The 19779-nt window shown below is 45.2% G+C and overlaps 1 protein-coding gene and 2 long non-coding RNA genes across 3 annotated transcripts in view; all 3 read right to left on the reverse strand.

The window, feature by feature from the left end:
* NEDD4 (NEDD4 E3 ubiquitin protein ligase) overlaps positions 1-1498 on the reverse strand; it is a 125799-nt gene extending 124301 nt beyond the window's left edge. The window contains exon 1 of the mRNA XM_040968753.1: positions 1367-1498. Coding sequence (XP_040824687.1) covers positions 1367-1411 — 45 coding nt within the window. The 5' untranslated portion in view covers positions 1412-1498. The remainder of the gene's footprint in view (positions 1-1366) is intronic.
* A 13884-nt stretch (positions 1499-15382) lies between these two features.
* On the reverse strand, positions 15383-17385 carry LOC121149054. Its single transcript, XR_005882611.1, has 3 exons — positions 17350-17385; positions 15784-15855; positions 15383-15409 (listed from the first exon to the last, which is right to left on the reverse strand). It is a non-coding gene; the product is annotated as an uncharacterized LOC121149054 (long non-coding RNA).
* Positions 17386-17425: 40 nt separating this feature from the next.
* Positions 17426-18726, reverse strand: LOC121149238. Its single transcript, XR_005882633.1, has 3 exons — positions 18690-18726; positions 17651-17755; positions 17426-17554 (listed from the first exon to the last, which is right to left on the reverse strand). It is a non-coding gene; the product is annotated as an uncharacterized LOC121149238 (long non-coding RNA).
* Positions 18727-19779: the final 1053 nt, after the last annotated feature.

Consider the following 19779-nt stretch of genomic DNA (forward strand, 5'->3'; position numbering starts at 1 on the left):
AAATTTGCTGATATGAAGAAAGCTACCACAGGTGCCAGGCTGCTTTCTCAGAGCAGCACTGAGGCTACTAGCTGGAATATTCTCTCTAGCCCTAACACTGACTGCCCACCTGTGCCCAGTGTGCTTCTCGTCCAACAGCAGTAGCTAGGAAACAACCCCAATCACATTCCATAAGCGAGGTTCTCAACACAGCCTAAATTAATCTGCCTGCATTCACTAACTGCCCACTGGAGATGAGTCCATAGCTTTCCAGAGAAGTTCAAAACTTTGGAAGACAACAAGTTCCTAAGAGAAGGCACTATCCCGACCCTGAGATGATAACCCGTTAGTAAAAATTGGGCTGCTGGATTTCCAACAGACTATGTCTAATGTTGATAACAGGTGCATGTGAAGTTAAGCAGCCAGTAAGAATGCATATTTGTTGGTTTTTTTTTTCCTCCCTAGTCTGCATCAGTCATGATACATAGCCTTTCATCCTCCACACATCAGCATTTCTGAGGCAATCCCAAGAACATTAGCCACATCTCATTTCCAGACCGCCTCACTGGAAGCGAAGAGCACGTCGAACCAGCATGAGCAACTGAGCTGGAGACAGCTGCCTTCTCCCTCACTTCAGCACGAGCACAGTTTTCAGAAGGAACAGCTGTGGCAAGTTCTTTAAAGTTCCTGCATTGTGGGGACTTGCTTAACATCAACAAAGACGGGTGACACAAGGCTTGGACTTCCCATATTTAACACTTGTTGCTGAAAAGGATCACGAAAAGCTCCCGGACAAGCGTTTCTCATTCCCGACTCCAGTCAGGGCCCATATGGGTTTTGTAGATAAGGAGGGGGAAATTTAAAAAGACCAAAAAAAAAAAAAAACACCCAGCTGGCTTGGAAGTCTCCAGATCAAAGTCCACAGTGTGTCAGGCCTGTGCCCCAGCAGGTTCCTCCGCGGCTCGCCGGGATGCTGAGCCGCAGGGGAACTCGTCCCGCCCCGCGGGGAGCCCCACGCACCCAGGCCGGGGGTGGCAGGAAGGGGCCTGCGGGGCGCCGTGGTCCCCGCGTCCACGTACGGCCCGCTCACGACCAAGCCCCCCGGCCGCACACTTCCTGGAGGGAACTGGCCAGGCAGGCGGCGGGCGGCCCCGGGGGTGGGGAGGGAGGCAGTACAGAAGGGTGCCCGCCCCACCGGCCGCTGCCCACGGCGAGCACCCCGTGCCCATGAGCGCGCGCGCCGCCGCCCGGGCTCGCGCAGAGGCGAGTGGCGGGGGCGGCTGGCGCGGGCAGCCGAGCCCCTGGCCGTGGCCGCGGGCGCCGCCCTGCCTCCCGGTGATGGACAGCGTCCTGGGCAGCCCGCCCCGCGACCCCGCAGCCCCCGCACCTCGTCTTCCAGGAGCCCGCACGCCTCCACCGCACAAGTTGCCATTTCTGAACACTTCCAACACACCGGACGCGTTCACCCCCGCCCAAGGCTGGGAACCGTAGTGAGGCGGAGGCGGAGGAGGAGAAGGGGCTGGAGGCGGGGAGGAATGGGAGGAAGAGGAGGCGGCGCTCGCTCCGCGGCGGCAGTGTCTCCTGAGGCGAGCGCGCGCTAGCGGCACGAGGCCGCGCGGCGGGAAAGGGCCGGCGGCGCGCGGGGCGGGAGGGGCGCGCGTGGTGGGCTTGGGGACGGGCGCGCCGGGCCGAGCGCCAGGCTCCGGAGGCCCGCGGACCCGCCCCCCAGCGAGACTCAGCAGAGGCTTTCCAGAGCAGCAGGTCTCCGTGCTCAGACCTCGGCCTCGGAGGAGACGCCTGCCAACAGACGTCTACAGCTCCAAGTGGAAATCCGCAGCGCTTGCTGCTCCCTGGGGGATGCCCATTCCCAAAGGAGCTGCAAGTGGGGGCCTCCGGTTAAAGCCCCGCGGGAGCCGGAGCCTCGCAGGGGGATCCCAACAGGCCGCCGTCTGACGCCCTCTCGCTGTGACTTGTAAACCCTGAGCCAGATCCCAAGCGATCCCCCGTCCTCTGGGTCCATCTGTCCAGCTCCTAGGCGTGACCCTCTAAATCTGCTTACCTGAGCGGTGACTGACAGTGCCACTGGAAGGTAGTGAAGAGGTGAGGATAGAAGGAACTAGAAACACCTGTACAATGGAAGAATAACGCTTTTTGAATCTCCGTGTCTGCTGAGCCTGAGAAGATCCCCATTCCCAAATAGAGAACCAATGGGGGAAATAAAAGCACTAGAGGCCCAAGTTTCCATCTTATGCTTCTGCAAAACTCTAGAATCCCAAAACTTCATTTTTATATTCCTCGAGGAATTCAGAGTGTGTCTATACGAAACCTAGTGGCTTCAGGTGCTGGTAGGTGGGGACAGAACTACCGCCTGTGTTATGGGTTATGTAAGATTTTGTTGTACTTGATGTTTGGTCTGGCAGGGTATCTTTGAGATTATCCAAATTCTGTTACTACACAATCCAAAATTAATCAGCATTAGAAAGAAGAGCTAATTAAAGAGATGAGTGAGAAAAATCAGAATGGTCAGTTGTTGTTTATCTACATTTAAAAAGCCACCACAGTATTGATTTAAAAGTTGTTACATGGGGCACGATAGCCTAGTGGCTAAAGCCCTTGCCTCACGCGCTGGGATCCCATATGAGCGTCAGTTCCCATCCAACTCCCTGCTTGTGGCCTGAAAAAGCAGTTGAGGATGACCCAAAGCTTTGGGACCCTATACCCGTGTGGGAGACCTGGAAGAGATTCCAGACTGCTGGCTTTGGATCAGTGCAGCTCCAGCCATTTGTGGCCGTCTAGGGAGTGAATCAGCAAATGGAAGATCTTCCTTTCTGTATATCTGACTGTCCAATAAAAAAACAAATTAAAAAAAAATGTTACATGGGCCCGGCGCAATAGCCTAGTGGCTAAAGTCCTTGCCTTGTATGTGCTGGGATCCCATATGGGTGCTGGTTCATGTCCTCACTACTCTACTTCCCACTCAGCTCCCTGCTTGTGGCCTGGGAAAGCTGTCAAGGATGGCCCAAAGCCTCAGGACCCTGCACCCATGTGGGAGACATTGAAGAAGCTCCTGACTCCTGGCTTCGGATCAGCTCAGCTCCAGCAGTTGCAACCACTTGAGGAGTGAACCAGAGGATTGAAGATCTTTCTGTCTCTTCTCTATGTAAATCTACCTTTCCAGTAAAAATAAAATGAATCATAAAAAAAAAAATTTGTTACATATCTGTTGCATGTCACGGGTAGGTAGGAATAAAATAATATGAAAATATTGTGTGTGCCCTTTTATTTTGGGAATATTTTCCCTTAGCTTCTTATGCTATATGTTTTTTACGTTTAATTTTAAGTTGGCGGCCCGGCGGCGTGGCCTAGTGGCTAAAGTCCTCGCCTTGAATGTGCCAGGATCCCATATGGGCACCAGTTCTAATCCTGGTAGCTCCACTTCTTATTCAGCTCCCTGCTTGTGGCCTGCGAAAGCAGTCAAGGACAGCAGTCGAGGCTTTGGGACCCTGCACCCACGTGGGATACCTGGAAGAAGTTCCTAGATCCTGGCTTCGGGTCGGCATAGCATTGGCCGTTGAGCTCACCTGGGGAGTGATTCATCAGATGGAAGATCTTCCTCTCTGTCTCTCCTCCTCTCTGTATATCTGACTTTCCAATAAATAAATAAATCTTTAAAAAAAATTTTTTTTAAGTTGGGCAATACTTATGTCACTTCAATGCAGAGACGCTAAGAGATATAGAAATAGCTTACTTTACTGCTTCAATATTTCTTGTATTGATACGTATATATACACAGCCAGAAACTGGCAATAAAATGAATGGGGAATTGCCCAAGCAATGATAAAGTTCAGCAGTTGGTGCAGCCCATGAGTAGCTGTGAAGATCATGTCAGGAGTCAGTGAACTGACTCATTATTCTGCATTCTGTCTCATCAAGGGTTGAACAGGACACTGTAGAACAACTGTCTCGGCGAGGGGTGGTGGCCCCGTGCAGCTGACACCTGAAGCTCACATCAGGTTCACATGCAGGAGGCCGTGTCAGTTGGTGCTCCCTTAGCCAACCACTGTCAAGAAAACCTGGTAATATAAGAACTGTCTCTTCATCACAGCCTGATCTCTCTGGAAGGTCTCTTGCCTGCCTTCAGTTAAGTTCAAGTTGATTTAAGTAACTGTATGTAAGAGGCATGTGTGGAGAATATGATATTGTGAATAAAGTTTGACCCAAGCCGGGTATCTCGGCTAAGGATCACTCCCCAAATATGGGCAAGTCAGACAGCGCCAGTGGGCATCACCACTCTTTCTTGTCTTGAGCCTATTCTTTCCAATTCCTCTTACAGCAACCTAGAGGCGCATAAAGGAGCAATAAATAGATGGAAATCAGTTAAACTGGTATAGACTTTCTGTATACCTGACTCCTCTTATCTCTGTCTCTACGAATCTTTGTGATCAAGAAGTTGAAGTCATTGGGTGCAATGGCTCAGTTCACAGGCCAGGAATCCATATGTGCAACTGGTTTGTGTCCCAGCAACTCCGCTTCCCGTCCAGCTCCCTGCTAGTGCCCTGGGAAAGCCACAGAGGATGCTCCAAAGCCTTAGGACACTGCACCCACATGGGAGACCTGGAAGAGGTTCTTGGCTTCAGACTGGCCTAGCTCCAGCCATTGTGGTCACTTGGGGCATGAGCCAATGGATGGAAGATCTTTCTGTCTCTCTTCTGTGGATCTTCCTTTGCAGTAAAATAAATCTTTCATTAAAAAGAAGTTGAAGTCATATTAGTTTTAAAATGATGATCCCTTGTGGTAAAACTTGAGGTTAAATGACAATATGAAAGATACTTTAGTGCTGGTTATACATACCAAGAATGTCTTGTTTCTAAGTTCTCCTTTAATTGCCTCTCAGTATCCGCTGACTGCCTCCTTTCTAAGAATAAATGTTGTACCTCTTTCAAGTTTCTTTTCCATTTCTCCCACTGAAAGCCTCCTGGACCTCCCGTTTGCCATTTTCAGTGTCTGTACTCAGCTGTAACTTTTGAAGAACTCATGTCAGAGCCAGAGCTTGGCGATGTAAGAAAGGATATGATGTATTTTATTTTCCATAATTATTACATGCCTCAGGCTTCCTGTCTATCCAGTATTAGAAAGCTCCCTTCTGGGGGCTGCTGCTGTAGTGTAGTGGGCACAGTCTCCACCTACCACACCAGTGTTCCATTTGAGTACAGGTTCAAGTCCTACCTGCTTACCTGCTTTGCCTCCAATCCAGCTCATTTCTAGTGTGTCTGGGAAAGCAGCAGAAAATGACCTAAATGCCTGGACCCCTACATCCAAGTGGAAGACTTAGAAGAAGTTCCTGGCTTCAGACCCTTCCAGCTCTGGCCATTGTGGTCACTGTGGCCATTTAGGGGAGGAACCGGCAGATGAAGATCTCTCTCTCTACACTTCATTGCAACTGTACCTTTCAAATAAATAAATATTAAAAAGAAAAGAAAGCTAATCAACCCACTACTCTCCCCAGCCCTTTTTTGGCTGAAGTTGACTCTAAATCCTAGTACACATGTTTTGTCATCCTGTGAGGGAGGGCAAAAAATGGTTCCCATCTCTCCGTTCTGGCTTGAACAGATGTATGTTTTTTCCCACTAGTGCTGAACTTCGGGATCAACTAAAATTGTGTGTAGTTGTTAGTAAAACTAACTCCAGCTATTAGGATATGAGGATTCCTGGAAACTTCCTGCTTCATATGAAAGTCTGCAGGTAGGCAGACCAGGGTAATACAGCAAGCTATATATTTGCTTCACAAAACCTTGCAAAGTTCACTGCCAACCATTGGTAGGCACGGTCTTTATCCTCATGGGTCGACGAGTGGCTTAAGCTGCAGTCTTTACCGCTGAGGTTGAACCAGTGGCACAGAGCTATCAACGCTTTTAAACAAGGATGGCACTGCCTTCTCTTTGCCCTGAATAGAACTGACTCTCCTTTTCTCTGTAAAACTGCCTTCCAAATAAAAATAATCAATAAAAAATGTTTTTCCACATGTGTGTATCTTTTTTAAATACATTGCTCATTTTTGTTACTTAGAACTTTATGCAAATTGAATCAATGAATGATTTGCTTCTTGACATACTATTTGTAGAATTAATTCACATGTGTTTTAGTAATTGTCTTTCACTGCATAATATGCTGTTGGATGACTATAACAGTCATTTTTCTACTGCTGGACCTTTGGTGTTTGTTTTTATTTCTAAAAACCTTTATTATATGGTTTAGCTATTTTAAACATTTGCAGCACATTGTTTAAATAACAATAGTTTGCGTGAAATTGAACGTTGGTTCAAACTTGCATCAGTTGAGATAAAAGTGGTATCAGTGCAACTGCTGACCCTAGCTTAAAGGTACTTTGTGTTTAAAGGAAAAATGTCAGTTTGTGCTTCTGCTCTCAGGAGTCATCCCATTTGCCTGTTTTAGGAAGTGAATTCTAACACTTTGTCCCGACTGTAAGCAAGTGCGCAACTGTGCTTTCTGCCTCACGGTCTTTTTCAGGTCATGTGCAGAACTTGGAACTTCACATTCACAGCATGGGGGAGCTCTGTTTCCTTCCTCAACATTTTTAGAGATGTATATTATTTTGTGCTAATACAAATAATGCCACCATAAACCCTGAGGCAAGCATTTCTTGGAATGAATCTAAAAGATTTTCTCAAGGGAACCTGTCTTTGAAAAAAAAAAAAATTTATTCTCAGGCCCGGCACAGTGGCCTAGTGGCTGAAGTTTTCGCCTTGAACGCACCAGGATCCCAAATGGGTGCCGGTTCTACTCCCGGCAGCCCCACTTCCCATCCAGTTCCCTGCTTGTGGCCTGGGAAAGCACTGGAGGACGGGCCAAAGCCTTGGGACCCTGCACCTGCGTGGGAGACCTGGAGGAAGTTCCAGACTCCTGATTTTGAATCAGCACAGCACCAGCTGTTGCGGTCACTTGGGGAGTGAATCAATGGATGGAAGATTTTCCTCTCTGTCTCTCCTCCTCTCTGTATATCTGACTTTGCAATAACGATAAAATAAATCTTTTAAAAAAACTTACTCTCTTTATATAAAGTGAACAAATTTCATGTATTTCATATATGCAGACTTGGGAATGCCGTAATACTTTCCATCTTACCCTCCCTTCCTCCTTCTTTTCTTTTTATTTAATTTTTACAAAGATTTTCACAAGATTATACTTTTGTTATATAAAGAAGTTAGTAAATAGTAGGAAGGAAGGAAGGAAAGAAAAAAGGAAGGAAGGAAAGACAAAATGTTTTTCAAGATATCTGTATTAGAATGGTTTCCATAGCTGAGTCTAAACAGCACATCTTTAATGCATAGTGTTAAAGTCTTCTGCAAAGGACCAAAAGATTATACTCCTACTAGTAGTTTAAGAAGTCCTCCTTGTTGGGCCCGGCGCGGTGGCGCAAGTGGTTAAAGGTCCTCGCCTTGCACGCCCGGGATCCCATATGGGCGCCGGTTCTAATCCCGGCAGCCCTGCTTCCCTTCCAGCTCCCTGCCTGTGGCCCGGGAAAGCAGTCGAGGACGGCCCAAAGCTTTGGGAACCTGCACCCACGTGGGAGACCCGGAAGAGGCTCCTGGCTTCGGATTGGCATAGTATCGACCCGTTTCGCTCACTTGGGGAGTGAATCATCAGACGGAAGATCTTCCTCTCTGTCTCTCCTCTCTGTATATCCGCCTTTCCAATGAAAAAATAATAAAAATAAATCTTAAAAAAAAAAAAGTCCCCCTTGCTACACCTGTTCACCTACACTCAGCATTTGCCAATCTTGTAACTAGAAACTGGTACTTCATTTTGATTTCAATTTGCATTTCACTGATTATTAAGGAGGTTGAAAAACTTTTCATATATATTCTTCCAATTTTCTTTTCTGAAAGTGCTAATTCGAGTCCTTTGTTTTTTCTTAGTTGTTCATCTTGCACCAAGCATTCTAGATCTTGACATTCTTTTTAATATGAATATTTTTTTGAAAGTCAGAGACACAGCAATGGCTCCTTTCCAGTGCTTGAGTCCACACTCTCTGGTAGCTCCATCCATGAGACCAAAGCTGGGAGCTGGAAACTCAATCCAGGCCACCCAGTCATCTGAACCTGCTGCCAACTAGGGTCTACACCAGCAGGACACTGGATTCAGTAGTTTGGGCTGGGTATGGACCTCTGGCACTAATAGGGGACAGTAATACCAATGTGAACAATGTGACAAGAGGGCATCTTAACTGGCATTACTACTAGGTAAATTACTCCCAGCTCATTTATGTAACCTTGATACAAATCCTACTTGGCTGAGTGTCAATTATGGGTTCTTTCAGAGGGGTGTCCTAGTGTGGGGAGAAGATGAGGGACTCCACATGGAGGGAGGAGCAAGAGTTGGGGTCTCAGCAGACTGAGGTGGGGCTCCACGAGGGGCAGGACATATAAGAAGGACAGCTAGACACAGGGCACCAAGGCTCCTGTGTGTGCTGGAAAAATTAGTTTGGTGGAGGGGAGATGGCAACATTTGCAAATTGGTTACTTGAAGATAATGCATCAGTAAACGAGTGAATACGTGAATGATGAGAGCTACACTTGTCAATCACGCCATGTGGTCCTTTCTATAGCAGTAAGGGCTTACTAGGTTGTACAGCAAGAGGCTCATCTGGGGTTCCACATCTCCCCTGGCTCCTGACAGAAGGCAGAACACACGTTCTGAGGGAATCCCAGATTGTGTCCCTGAACTTTTGCAGCGAGGAGGCAGCCCTGGGTGTGTGTGGGAGGGGGACAGTCCTTCATCAGAGACTCACCTTTACCTTGTCTATGTCGCCAACTCACTCGTCAGGGCAGGAATACTGGCCCTTTCATCAGCATCCGCTTACGAAAGAAATCCATTGCTTACGAATTCCTGAAACTCAAAATCCAGGCTTTGAGACACATAAAAACACACACACACACACCCCACCTTTCTGCCAACTTGTTTTTCTGTGCCAGAAGACTCAAAGCTCTATTTTGAAACACACGAAATCTACATTGACTCATCTTTCTCTTTTCATTTCTATAGTAACAGCCATACCCTGGGGGTGGTGAGACAGAGAGCTTCACGCTTTCTGGCTGGGAGTGGGGAGAGGAGGCAGGATTCCAGGAATCAAAAGCAGTTATCAACAACACAATTTCACAATTGTATCTTGCCTTGGCTTCCACATCCTTATCTGTTGCCTCAGCTGCACATATCTCAGACTACCACGAGTAGGCTCAAGATGTAACAGACCCCAAAGCCCACTGCCCGTCAGCCCGTATCTTCTGTCTCTGGGAATGGCGTTACTACTGCTGCAGTTTCAAAGGCTAGAAACACCTGAGCTTCTTCGAATTCTTCTGCCGCCCTCCTACTTCTTCGCAGCACTGATGTGTTACACAATGGAAAGTCTTTGCCTTCCTCCCAGAGCATTTTAAAAGTTTTGTTTTGCTCTTCCTCCCTCCCTTCTTTCTTTCCTTCCTTCCTTCTTTCCTTCCTTCCTTCCTTCCTTCCTTCCTTCCTTCCTTCCTTCCTTCCTTCCTTCCTTCCTTCCTTCCTTCCTTCTTCTTTCTTTCTCTTTCCTCCTTTCTCTTTCCTTCCCTCCCACCCTTCCTTCCTCCCTCCTTCTTTCCCTCCTTTCCTTCCTTCCTTCCTCTCTCTCTCACCCTCCCGCCCTTCCTTGTTTTCTTTCTTTTTTTTTTTTTTTTTTACTTAAAACACATACACGGAGGTATCTTTCATTTGCTGGTTCATCCCCCAAAGGCACTCAACAGCCAAGACTGAGTAAAATCGGAACCAGAAACAGGTCTCCACCGGATGTAACAGGGACCCAGTTATCATCTTCTGGCTCCAGGAACACATGTTAGCAGTAATGCTGGCTGGGAAGCAGAGTTTTGGCTTAAATCCAGGTCATTCCAATGTGGGATGCTAGTGCCCTGAAAGCTGGCTGAGCCCACTGTGCCACAACATCCACCCCCAGTTTTTATTCTTAAAAATTACATATATAGCCCTACTGAGATTGTTCAAGCCTGCTAAACTCTTTTTTTTTTTTTTTAAAAGATTTATTTATTTTTATTGGAAAGGCAGATATAGAGAGGAGAAGAGACAGAGAGGAAGACCTTCAATCTGATGGTTCACTCCTCAAGCAGCCACAACAGCTGGAGCTGAGCCGATCCAAAGTCAGGAGCCTGGAACTTCCTCCAGGTCTCCCACATGGGTGCAGGGTCCCAAAGCTTTGGGTCGTCCTCCAGTGCTTTCCCAGGCCACAAGCAGGGAGCTGGATGGGAAGTGGGGCTGCCAGGATTAGAACTGGCATCCATATGGGATCCCAGCACGTTTAAGACAAGGACTTTAGCTGCTAGGCCACAGCGCCGGGCCCCTAAGATTTTTTAAATTGGAAAGTCAGATTTACATAGAAATGGAGAAACAGAGAAAGATCTTCCATCTGGTGGTTCACTCCCAAAGTGACTGCGTGGAGCTGAGCTGATCTGAAGCCAGAAGGCAGCTTCTTCTGGATCTCCTACACAGGTGCAGGGTCCCAGGGCTTTGGGCCATTCTCTACTGCTTTCCCAGGACACAAGCAGGGTGCTGGAAGGGAAGTGGAGCAGGGTGTGAACGCACACCGATATGGGGTGCTGGTGCTTTGAGGTGGAGGATTAGCCTGTGCGCCAGTGCACCGGGCCCAAACTCATAATTTTTAATGAATCCAGGGAACTTTCTCAAAGCAGCAAAATCTGAGTCACAATTTATGTGCTCCATGACAGTACGTGTTCATTTATCATTGCAGTGTGCACACACACTGACTGAGCTCACAAATAGTGGGCTTCAAGCAAGTGGGAAGATTTTCTCACAGAGTGGTAAATACTTTTTCCTTTTCTTTCTTTTTTCTTTCTTTATTATTATTATTATTATTTTTTTTTTTTACGAATTGGTTACAGACACTATTTTTTAAAAGAGGCCACTAAAAAGATTTCTGATTACTTTTAAAGAGAACATTTCTTGGACTGGACAAAAGATGTTTGAAACATAGGGTTGTTGTGGATGACCAAGATGAAACAAATTCTACACACACATCTCACTGACCTGATGGGTTGATAGTTCTATCCACACGCTCCTCAAACAGCTGTCAGTGGTTCTTCCCTTGCATTCTTTCCTGGCTCACTCTTTCCTGCTTTCTTGTAAAGTTTTTATTTATTTATTTGTTTTAAAAAGAGAGAGACCCTCTTCCATCCATTGGCTCACTCTCCAAATGGTGCCAGGCCAAAGTTAGGAATTTGGAACTCCAGCCAAGTCTTCCACATATTTGGGCCATCTTTCACTGCTGTCCCAGGCGCATTTAGCAGGAAGCGGGAATGGATGTGGAGTAGTCAGGACATGAATGGGCACCCATAAGGGATGCTGCCATCATAGGTGATAACTTAACACTGTGTTCTTTCTTCCATAACGTGTTGAGCTTTTAATTAAAGACCTTGTATGGTGATACTTACCTGGATTATCACAAAGACAGAAAGGTAACCATCTAAAATGCAAAAGCTTTTCTATAATTCACTGGAAGAGTAAACAGCATTGACTTTGCAGGTTCATCTAATTCTCAGAGAATCTATCCATAAAAGTAACTTTAAACCAAACATTTAACTTGCTGCTACTACCTACTTTATTCCAACATGAGAAGTAAAAGTATTGCAAATGAAAATTCCTACTGAAGGCCTCATGATTCTCGCTACTTCGAATGACTGTACCATGTGGAGGAGGATAATATTATCCCCATGCAAGATCAAGACAAACTTACATGAAATTAGAAGTGTTCGTTATTAAAGTACTGAGAGGTAAAGGGGCATGCATGTGTGGTTTCTTTTTTTTTAACAGCTTAATTTGATTCATATTTATTTGAAAGGGAGACAGAGACCAGAGAGATCTCCTATCTGCTGGTTCACTCTCCACATTCCCTAGCAGCCACGGTTACGGCAGGCAAATCCAGAAGCTAAAAGTGGGGATGGAACCAGAACTTGAACCCAGGCCCTGGGATAAGTGGTCCTACATCCCAGCACATCCACCCAATGTCTGTAATATCTGTCATCTTTTCAAAAACTGATCATTTCTGAGGCAAAGAAGTCATTACACAAATGTCTAAACCATCGAAAAAAAACATCTTCAAGTTGTCTTAACCAAATACAGAGGAACATTCCAGTCTTGTTATTTAAAGATGACGAGTGATAAAATGGCTGGAGGGGTTTTGCCACAAAGCATTTATGAATTAAGATGAAGGCCCTGTCTACCTGCACAAACTTGTTTAGTTTTTGGTTGAGGAGACTCAAGGGCAGAGAAGAACTAGGGAGCAATCTGCAAAGTTGATCAATTGTATTTCAGTTCTGATTCCCTCTCTTGACTTCTTCCTGCTGCAAAAATAAGGTTGTTTCTAAGCATACATCTTGACATTTTACACTATTCCGGCTCAGTGTACACTGTGAGTACAAACAACAACGGGACATCTCTGCCCGGGGTAACTTACACAGGTGTCAGAACAGGGTAGAACAGGGGGACATTCCCTCATTGCAGATGTTAGCAGATGCTGAGAAACAGCACATGCTTGTTGCAGAATAAATATGAAAGTATTGACTGAAAGCATAATGATCCTTTGTCTTTTTCCACATTGAGGCTTTTTTTTTTTTGGCCAGTCTTATCTGTACAAACATTTTCCCTATTACATGGAAAAATGTCATAAGAAACAAAGTCAAATCTAAATAATATTATTCACTCTAAGAGGGAAAACATTGAAATAAATTATGTTTATATTGACATTGTATATTTTTATAAAGCTGTTCTAATGAGTAAATTAGATAAATTATTCTTATAAAGGCCTGATGCTATAGCTTTGTGGCTAAATTCTCACCTTGTATGCCCGGCATCTCATATGGGTGCTGGTTCGTGTCCTGGCTGCTCTACTTCCCATCCAGATCCCTGCTTGTGGCCTGGGAAAGCAGTCGAGGACGGCCCAAAGCCTTGGGACCCTGCATCCTCATGAGAATCCCAGAAGAAGCTCCTGGCTTCAGATCAGCTCACCTCTGGCTACTGTGGGCACTTAGGCAGTGAATCGGCAGATGGAAGATCTCTCTCTCTGTTAACTCTTTCTCTTTGTATATCTGCCTTTCCAATAAAGATAAACAAATATTTTTAAAAGTATTCTTATAAGGCAAGCTGTTGGAAAGAAAAAGAAAGTTATAGAACAATATGTGTACTTTTGACTGTGTAAATGAGCAATGGACATCAGACTTAGAAAAATAATCCTTGTGGGGGCCAGTACCATGGTGTAGCAGGTTAAGCCTTTGCCAATAGCACTGGTTCAATTCCTGGCTGTTCCATTTCCAATTCAGCTCCCTACTAATAGCCTTGGAAAGCAGTGACAAATGGCCCAAAAGCTCGGGTGCCTGCAGCCAGGTGGGAGACCTAGATGAATCTCTGGCTGACTTCAGCCCAGTCTATACCTGCTACTGTAGCAATTGGGAATTGGAATGATGAAAGATCTCTGCCGATCTCTTCCTCTCTTTCTGTCTGCGCCTCTGACTTTCAAGTAAAGGAATATATTTTTTTAAACAGGATTACTTAAAACAGGGTTAATATAATGAATGAAAATTACTGGTAACTGTGCAGCCTTTAGACACCACACAGCAGAGTACCCGAGTTCCGTTCTAGACTCCAGCTTCCTGCTGGTGCAGATCCTGATACAGTAAAAGCCAAGTGACTGGGAGACCTGGACTGTGTTCCCAGCTCCTGGTGTCAACCCCTGCCCCAGCTGTTCTAGGAATTTGGAGAGTGAGCCCCTGGATAAGTTTTTTTTTTCTCTCTCTCTCTCCTGCTCAAATTATTTTAAAGATAATATATTACATACAATATTAGGTAAGAATTGGTGAAAGTTTTAATTAAAATTATCTCTAGAGTCCGGTACGGTAGTGTAGCAGCTAAACTTCTGTCCTTGGATGCATCAGGATCCCATATGGGGTTCTAATCCCGGCAGCCCTGCTTCCTATCCAGCTCCCTGCTTGTGGCCTGGGAAAGCAGACAAGGACAGCCCAAAGACTTGGGACGCTGCATCTGCATGTGATATCCAGAAGAAGCTCCTGGCTTCGGATTGGCACAGCTCCAGCCATTGTAGCCACTTGGGGAGCGAATCATGAGACGGAAGATCTTCCTCTCTGTCTCTCCTCCTCTATGTATATCTTACTTTCCAATAAAAATAAATTGATTTTTTAAAAAAAGTTATCTCTAATTCTTACTTGATGATAATATTTGAAGAGATAATTTTAGAATTAGAATCAGAGGACCTTTGGTAACTTGAAATTTCTGTTCAAACAGGGAATCACACCCTGATTTATGATGGCTCCAGGACATAGTCACTTATAAAGAGTGAAGCATAAGAGATCATTTTTCCTTTACAATCATTGTGAGGTATGTATCATTTGCTTTTGCCTGCCCAGGGGATCTGCCTTTGGAAAACTTTCATGATTGCTACTTCGTATCACTGAGAACACACCAATCATAACTTGCCACATCCATAGCTCACTGATAAGACTGTGATTCAAGCTAGGCTAAACAAACACCCCTGGGAATCAAGAAAAAGACACACAACTCATCAACAAGGCAGGAGAAATAGTTAAACTGACACTCATAAAGGAAGATGACTAGTTGTTCAACGAGCATATGAAAACAGAGTGTTCACCATTTTTAGTCACCAGAGAAATGCATACAATGAGATAACACTAGTCAAATATCAGAAACGATTAAGCAGTCTCAAATGATAATACAAATTGTTATCAAGAATCCGAGTAACAGGAACTTCGTCTATTGGTAGAATGTAAAAGAGGCAAAGTTTCATTGGAAAGTTATTTGGCAATAATCTACTAAATCTGAGTTTACACTTTGCTTATCACCCAATAGTTCTGCTCTTAGAGGATGAAAACTTAAACAAAATATATGTGCAACAACATTCATCTGTAGCTTTGCTTTTGATATCTCCAAACTGGAAATAGTACAAATGCCCATCAAGTGTCTAGAATGCAATCATCAGAACACTCTGATACAATGAAAGGACCTCACAAGCATTACGGTAAGCCAAAGCAGCCCGAAACAAAAATAGATTGCAGGACTAAATTTAAGTTGAAAATGTAGTGTAAAACAAATTTCAGTAATAAAAGTCAGAATGGTGGATATGTTTGAGGGGAAACAAGTAGGAGGGGTATATAGGGCTTGGATCATGCTCTACGTCTTGACCTGGATGCTTGTGACACTGGATTGCTGGTTTGAGTCCCAGCTCCTCCATTGCTGATGCAGCTTCTTGCTAATGCATCCTGTGAAGCAGCAGATGACGGTTCAAATGCTTGGGCCTCTGCCACCTGCAGGGGAGACCTAAATGAGAAGCATTCTAAAAAAGGAAAAAAATATTGTTACTATAGTCATCACTTTTGAACCCCAAGAGGCTCTTTCAGGCACACAGACTTGCACAAAGTTCTTTATTTTGTGACCTGGCAAGCAATCCATTGTTCATGGTAGGAATGTCCTCTCCAGAGGCCCTCATTAGGCTCCTTGCTGTCACAATCGTTAAGCACAGACTCGGTGGACTCAAAAACACAAATTCTTCTCCTTCTGGGCTGAAAGCTGGAAGCTGGACACACATGACACTTTCTTCCAAGCCTGAATCCTCCTGTGCATGTTCTGTGCCTGTCTGAGTCCTCATCTCTTCTGACACCAGCTGTTATTTTGTTTCATATCCATCAAAACGACCTCGTGTTAACTTACCTGTTTAGAGACCCCATCTCCATTTCCACCCGCATTCTGAGGTACTGGCAGTTAGGTTCCAGTACATGAATTCTGGGAGGAGACAAAATTCAAACCCATTGCATTTCCCCAGGCCTGAATTAACAAACTTAGAGGAAATTCGGGTTAGGATCCGGTGGGTCTGTGGTCACAATTCCAGTGAGGAGACCAGTGCACAATTCTGTTTTCTGTGCATGGATATTGGAAAGCTTAGGTCACGCATGCAGTTGATAGTGACATTGGACTCAGCAGCACCTGCCGCATGGCTCCCCACCCTATGGAGCTTTCCTGACTGTGCTTTCTCCCCCTCACTGCATATCCCAGGCTTCCTGCACTTGGAAGACCGAAGTGGCACTTCAGTAACATGCTCAGGCGATAATAAAAAGCACAGAAATATGAAAACGGATACAAAACAGACCCTGAAACGGATACGTGTCTACTTGATGAGCACTGAGCCAGAGGCGGCTGACTGCCAGCCGGGGAGGATACAGCGGCCCTCTCTACGTTTTTGCCACTCTGCACAGGCACACGCCTGTGATTGATGGCAAATATCCTGCCAGTCCTTATTAGGGCTATAAATGACTTTTGGCCACAGGGCCAGTTCTTAAACACCAGATCCAGGAATAATGAGGCTTGCTAATGTATTCTTTTTCACCTGGAGTGAAAAATAGCTCAGCCTGGCAGGAGAAGCAGGAAGCAGACAATCCAGAGCTATCCTCTGGGGACCTACCATCCTAGGTGGCTCTGGGCCCCTCCTTGGCTGATTTTTTTTTTCCCTGTTACTGAGCAAACAATCCTTAATCCCAGCCAAGGATAGCTTCTCCTCCAATGTTTTCAGTTCCATTCCTTCTCACCTCCCTGGAATACCTTTAAAGAAAAAACAATCCCGCCTTCTGCTCTTACATTAGTAAGTTTCCCTCCCTATTGTGCTAGTGTCCATCCCAATATAGAGAGGCAGTTAATGTCTGCTACCTTAAGAAACTGCACTAAAAAACAGTCTTGTCCTCACTTCTGTCTCCTGGGTTCCCATTTCCTCTTTCTAGTAACACTAAAACACTGTCTAAGTGCGTCTCTAAACGCTTACTTCTCATCTTTTTTGCCACTATCCCTACTTCTAAAAGTAGATACAGGAGTGGGTTTCTGACCTAGAGGTAAGGTGTCAGAGAGGATGCCTGTGTTTTACATCAGATGGCTCCCTAACCCAGCATCCCACTAACGTGACCTCTGGGAGGCAGCTGTGAAGAAGGGAGACTCCAGTGCTTTGCTCCCTGCTTTAATGCCCTGGCTCTTACAAGCATTTGCAAACACATCAGAAGATAGGAGCATACTCTCTCTCTCTTTCTGTTTTGGCCTCTCAAATATATTTAAAGACATTTCGAAGTAGTTGTGATTTTAAATGGCAAATAAATACTCTATGGAACAAAATAATGCAAGTAAAACATTTTCAAAATACAAGATGGAACAGAGAAATATGATTAATAAAACATTCATCAGGGGGTAGGTGTTTAGCACAGTAATTGAGACACTGGTGTTCCATACTGGATGTACCTGAGTTCAATTCCCACTTTATGCTCCTGAATGCAGCTTTCTGCTCATGCCAACCTTGAGAAGCAAGGGTGATGGTTCAAGCACTTGGTTTCCTGCCATCCACAAGGCAGACCCAGACTGAGTTCCTGGCTCCTGGTTTATGGCCTTCAGATCTCAAAAGCATTTGGTGTATAGAACAATGGATGAGATATCTGCCTCCTCCTGCCTTTGAAAGAAGTAAAATAAACTCAAAAACTCAAAAAAGACACATGGCACCCAAGACTACAGAAATGTCTATTATCAGTAAAGGAATGCATCACACCCGCAAGCCTGGTGGTCCCAGCCCTCTTAGGAGAGGTATCATCTCACTCCACAGACGTGAAGGAGTTCGGATCTAGAATCCAGCCTTCCAGGAAGAAGTCTGGAACTGAATAGAAGAAATCAGGAGTGGGAGTGCTCAAGCGCAAACACTGTCACCTGGCGTGCTGGTGTCCCAAGCAGCGTCTTAAAATGCCAAATGCCCACCCATGGTGTATGGTGTTAGGAGCAAGGTGGAGGACAGTGGGGATGTAAAGGGTGTGGAGATACAAAGAAAGGGATAAAAGGGGAAACAAAACTCCACCCACCCACCCATTTTAAATTGTGAAATGCTGGGATCAAATTTCATTTTATCATTAAATCTGTATTTCTGTTCATGAAAGAATGTGGTACTATTTTATCATGTCAGAGGCTATTACTTTCCTGCTAAAAGTAGTTTCTGGGCTTCATATTTTTAATTTTCTCTCTTTTTTTTTTAAATTTACTTATTTTTACTGGAAAGTCAGACATACAGAGAGGAGGGACAGAGAGGAAGATCTTCCATTCAATGGTTCACTCCCCAAGCGGCCGCAATAACTGAGCCAATCCAAAGTCAGTTGCCACTTCCGGGTCTCTCATGTGGGTACAGGATCCCAAATCTTTGGGCCATCCTCAACTGCCTTCTCAGGCCACAAGCAGCGAGCTGGATGGGAAGTGGAGCTGCTAGGTTTAGAACCGGGATCCATGTGGGATCCCAACATACTCAAGGTAAGGACTTTGCTGCTACAGTTATTGTGCTAGACCCTTTAATTTTTTTCTTTAAAAATTTTTTTTAGACAGAAAGAGAAAAACATGGAGGAAGGGAGAATTTCTTACTGGTCAACCACACGAATGAACGGATGCTCAAGGACTTGGGCCATCTTCCTCTGCTTTCCCAGGCTTTAAACAGAGAGCTGGATGGGAAGTGGAGCAGGGGGGATATGAATTCACAGACTTACAGAGAAGAGAGACAGAGAGAAAGATCTGTCCAAAGCTCATGCTCCAAATGGCTACAATGGCTAGACCTGAGCCAATCTGAAGCCAGGATCCAGGAGCTTCTTCCAGGTTTCCCTTGTGGCTACAGGGTTCCAAGTCTGTGCACCATCCTCCACTGCTTTCCCAGGTCACAAGCAGGGAGCTGAATAGGAAGTGGAGCAGCTGTAATACAAACTGGCGCCTATATGGGATCAGAGTGCTTGAAAGGGGAGGATTCGCCTACTGAGTCATTGTGCTGGGTTGATATCTATTTATATATTTTGAGAGACAGGAAGTCTCCCATCCATTGATTTACTCCTCATTTGCCTGCAACAACCTGGACCAGGTAAGAACAGAGCTACGAGCAAGGAATTAACGGAAGTTTCTCAAGTTAGTGTCAGGGACCCAACTATATAAGGCATAACTGCTGCCTCCCGAAGTGCACCTTAGCAGGGATCTGGAATGGGGAGCAGAAATGGGACTCACACTCAGACACTCCACCTGAAAATTGATGTGGATGACAGACAGGATTTTAACTGCTAGACTAAATCCCTTTTTTCCTTCAAGAGCTTTACTGAACTTAAAAATTCTCATTTCCGCAGGCAGCACTGCTCTGTCATGTTACAGACTCCAGTAGGACTTGACTGCTTGGTCAGTACTCCCAGTGAGCTGTGCTTGTTCCATTTGGCCCAACACCATCTCTCCTCCAAGCAAAATTACTTTGTGGCTTAAACCTCCCTAGGTGAGGGCTGCCAGACACAATATTGGACAGTTCAATGTGAATTTCAGATGAACCATGTACTTAATTTTAACATTAAGTATCTCCCAAGCATGAAGTCTTCAAAAACTTCACAGAAAAGTTAATATGAAAAATTTAGCATGGATTTTAATTTTTTAACATCAAAATACGCTTATTCTTTTTCATTTAGTTGAGAGGCACAAAAATGGATGGAGGGAGGAAGGGTGAGAGAGAAAGCAAGTAAGTGAGTGCTCTTACCTGTTGGTTCACTACCCAGACATCCTCAGTCACTGGGGTGAAGTGAGGAGCCAGGAACTGAATTCAGGTCTGCCATGTTTTTGGCAGGAACCCCATTTCCTGATCATCACTGCTGCCTCCCAGCATGCACATTAGCAAGAAGT

This window comes from Ochotona curzoniae, unplaced genomic scaffold (genome assembly GCF_017591425.1).
Source record: "Ochotona curzoniae isolate NIBS_2020 unplaced genomic scaffold, NIBS_Ocur_1.0 scaffold_4701, whole genome shotgun sequence".
Taxonomy (NCBI): Eukaryota; Metazoa; Chordata; class Mammalia; order Lagomorpha; family Ochotonidae; genus Ochotona; species Ochotona curzoniae.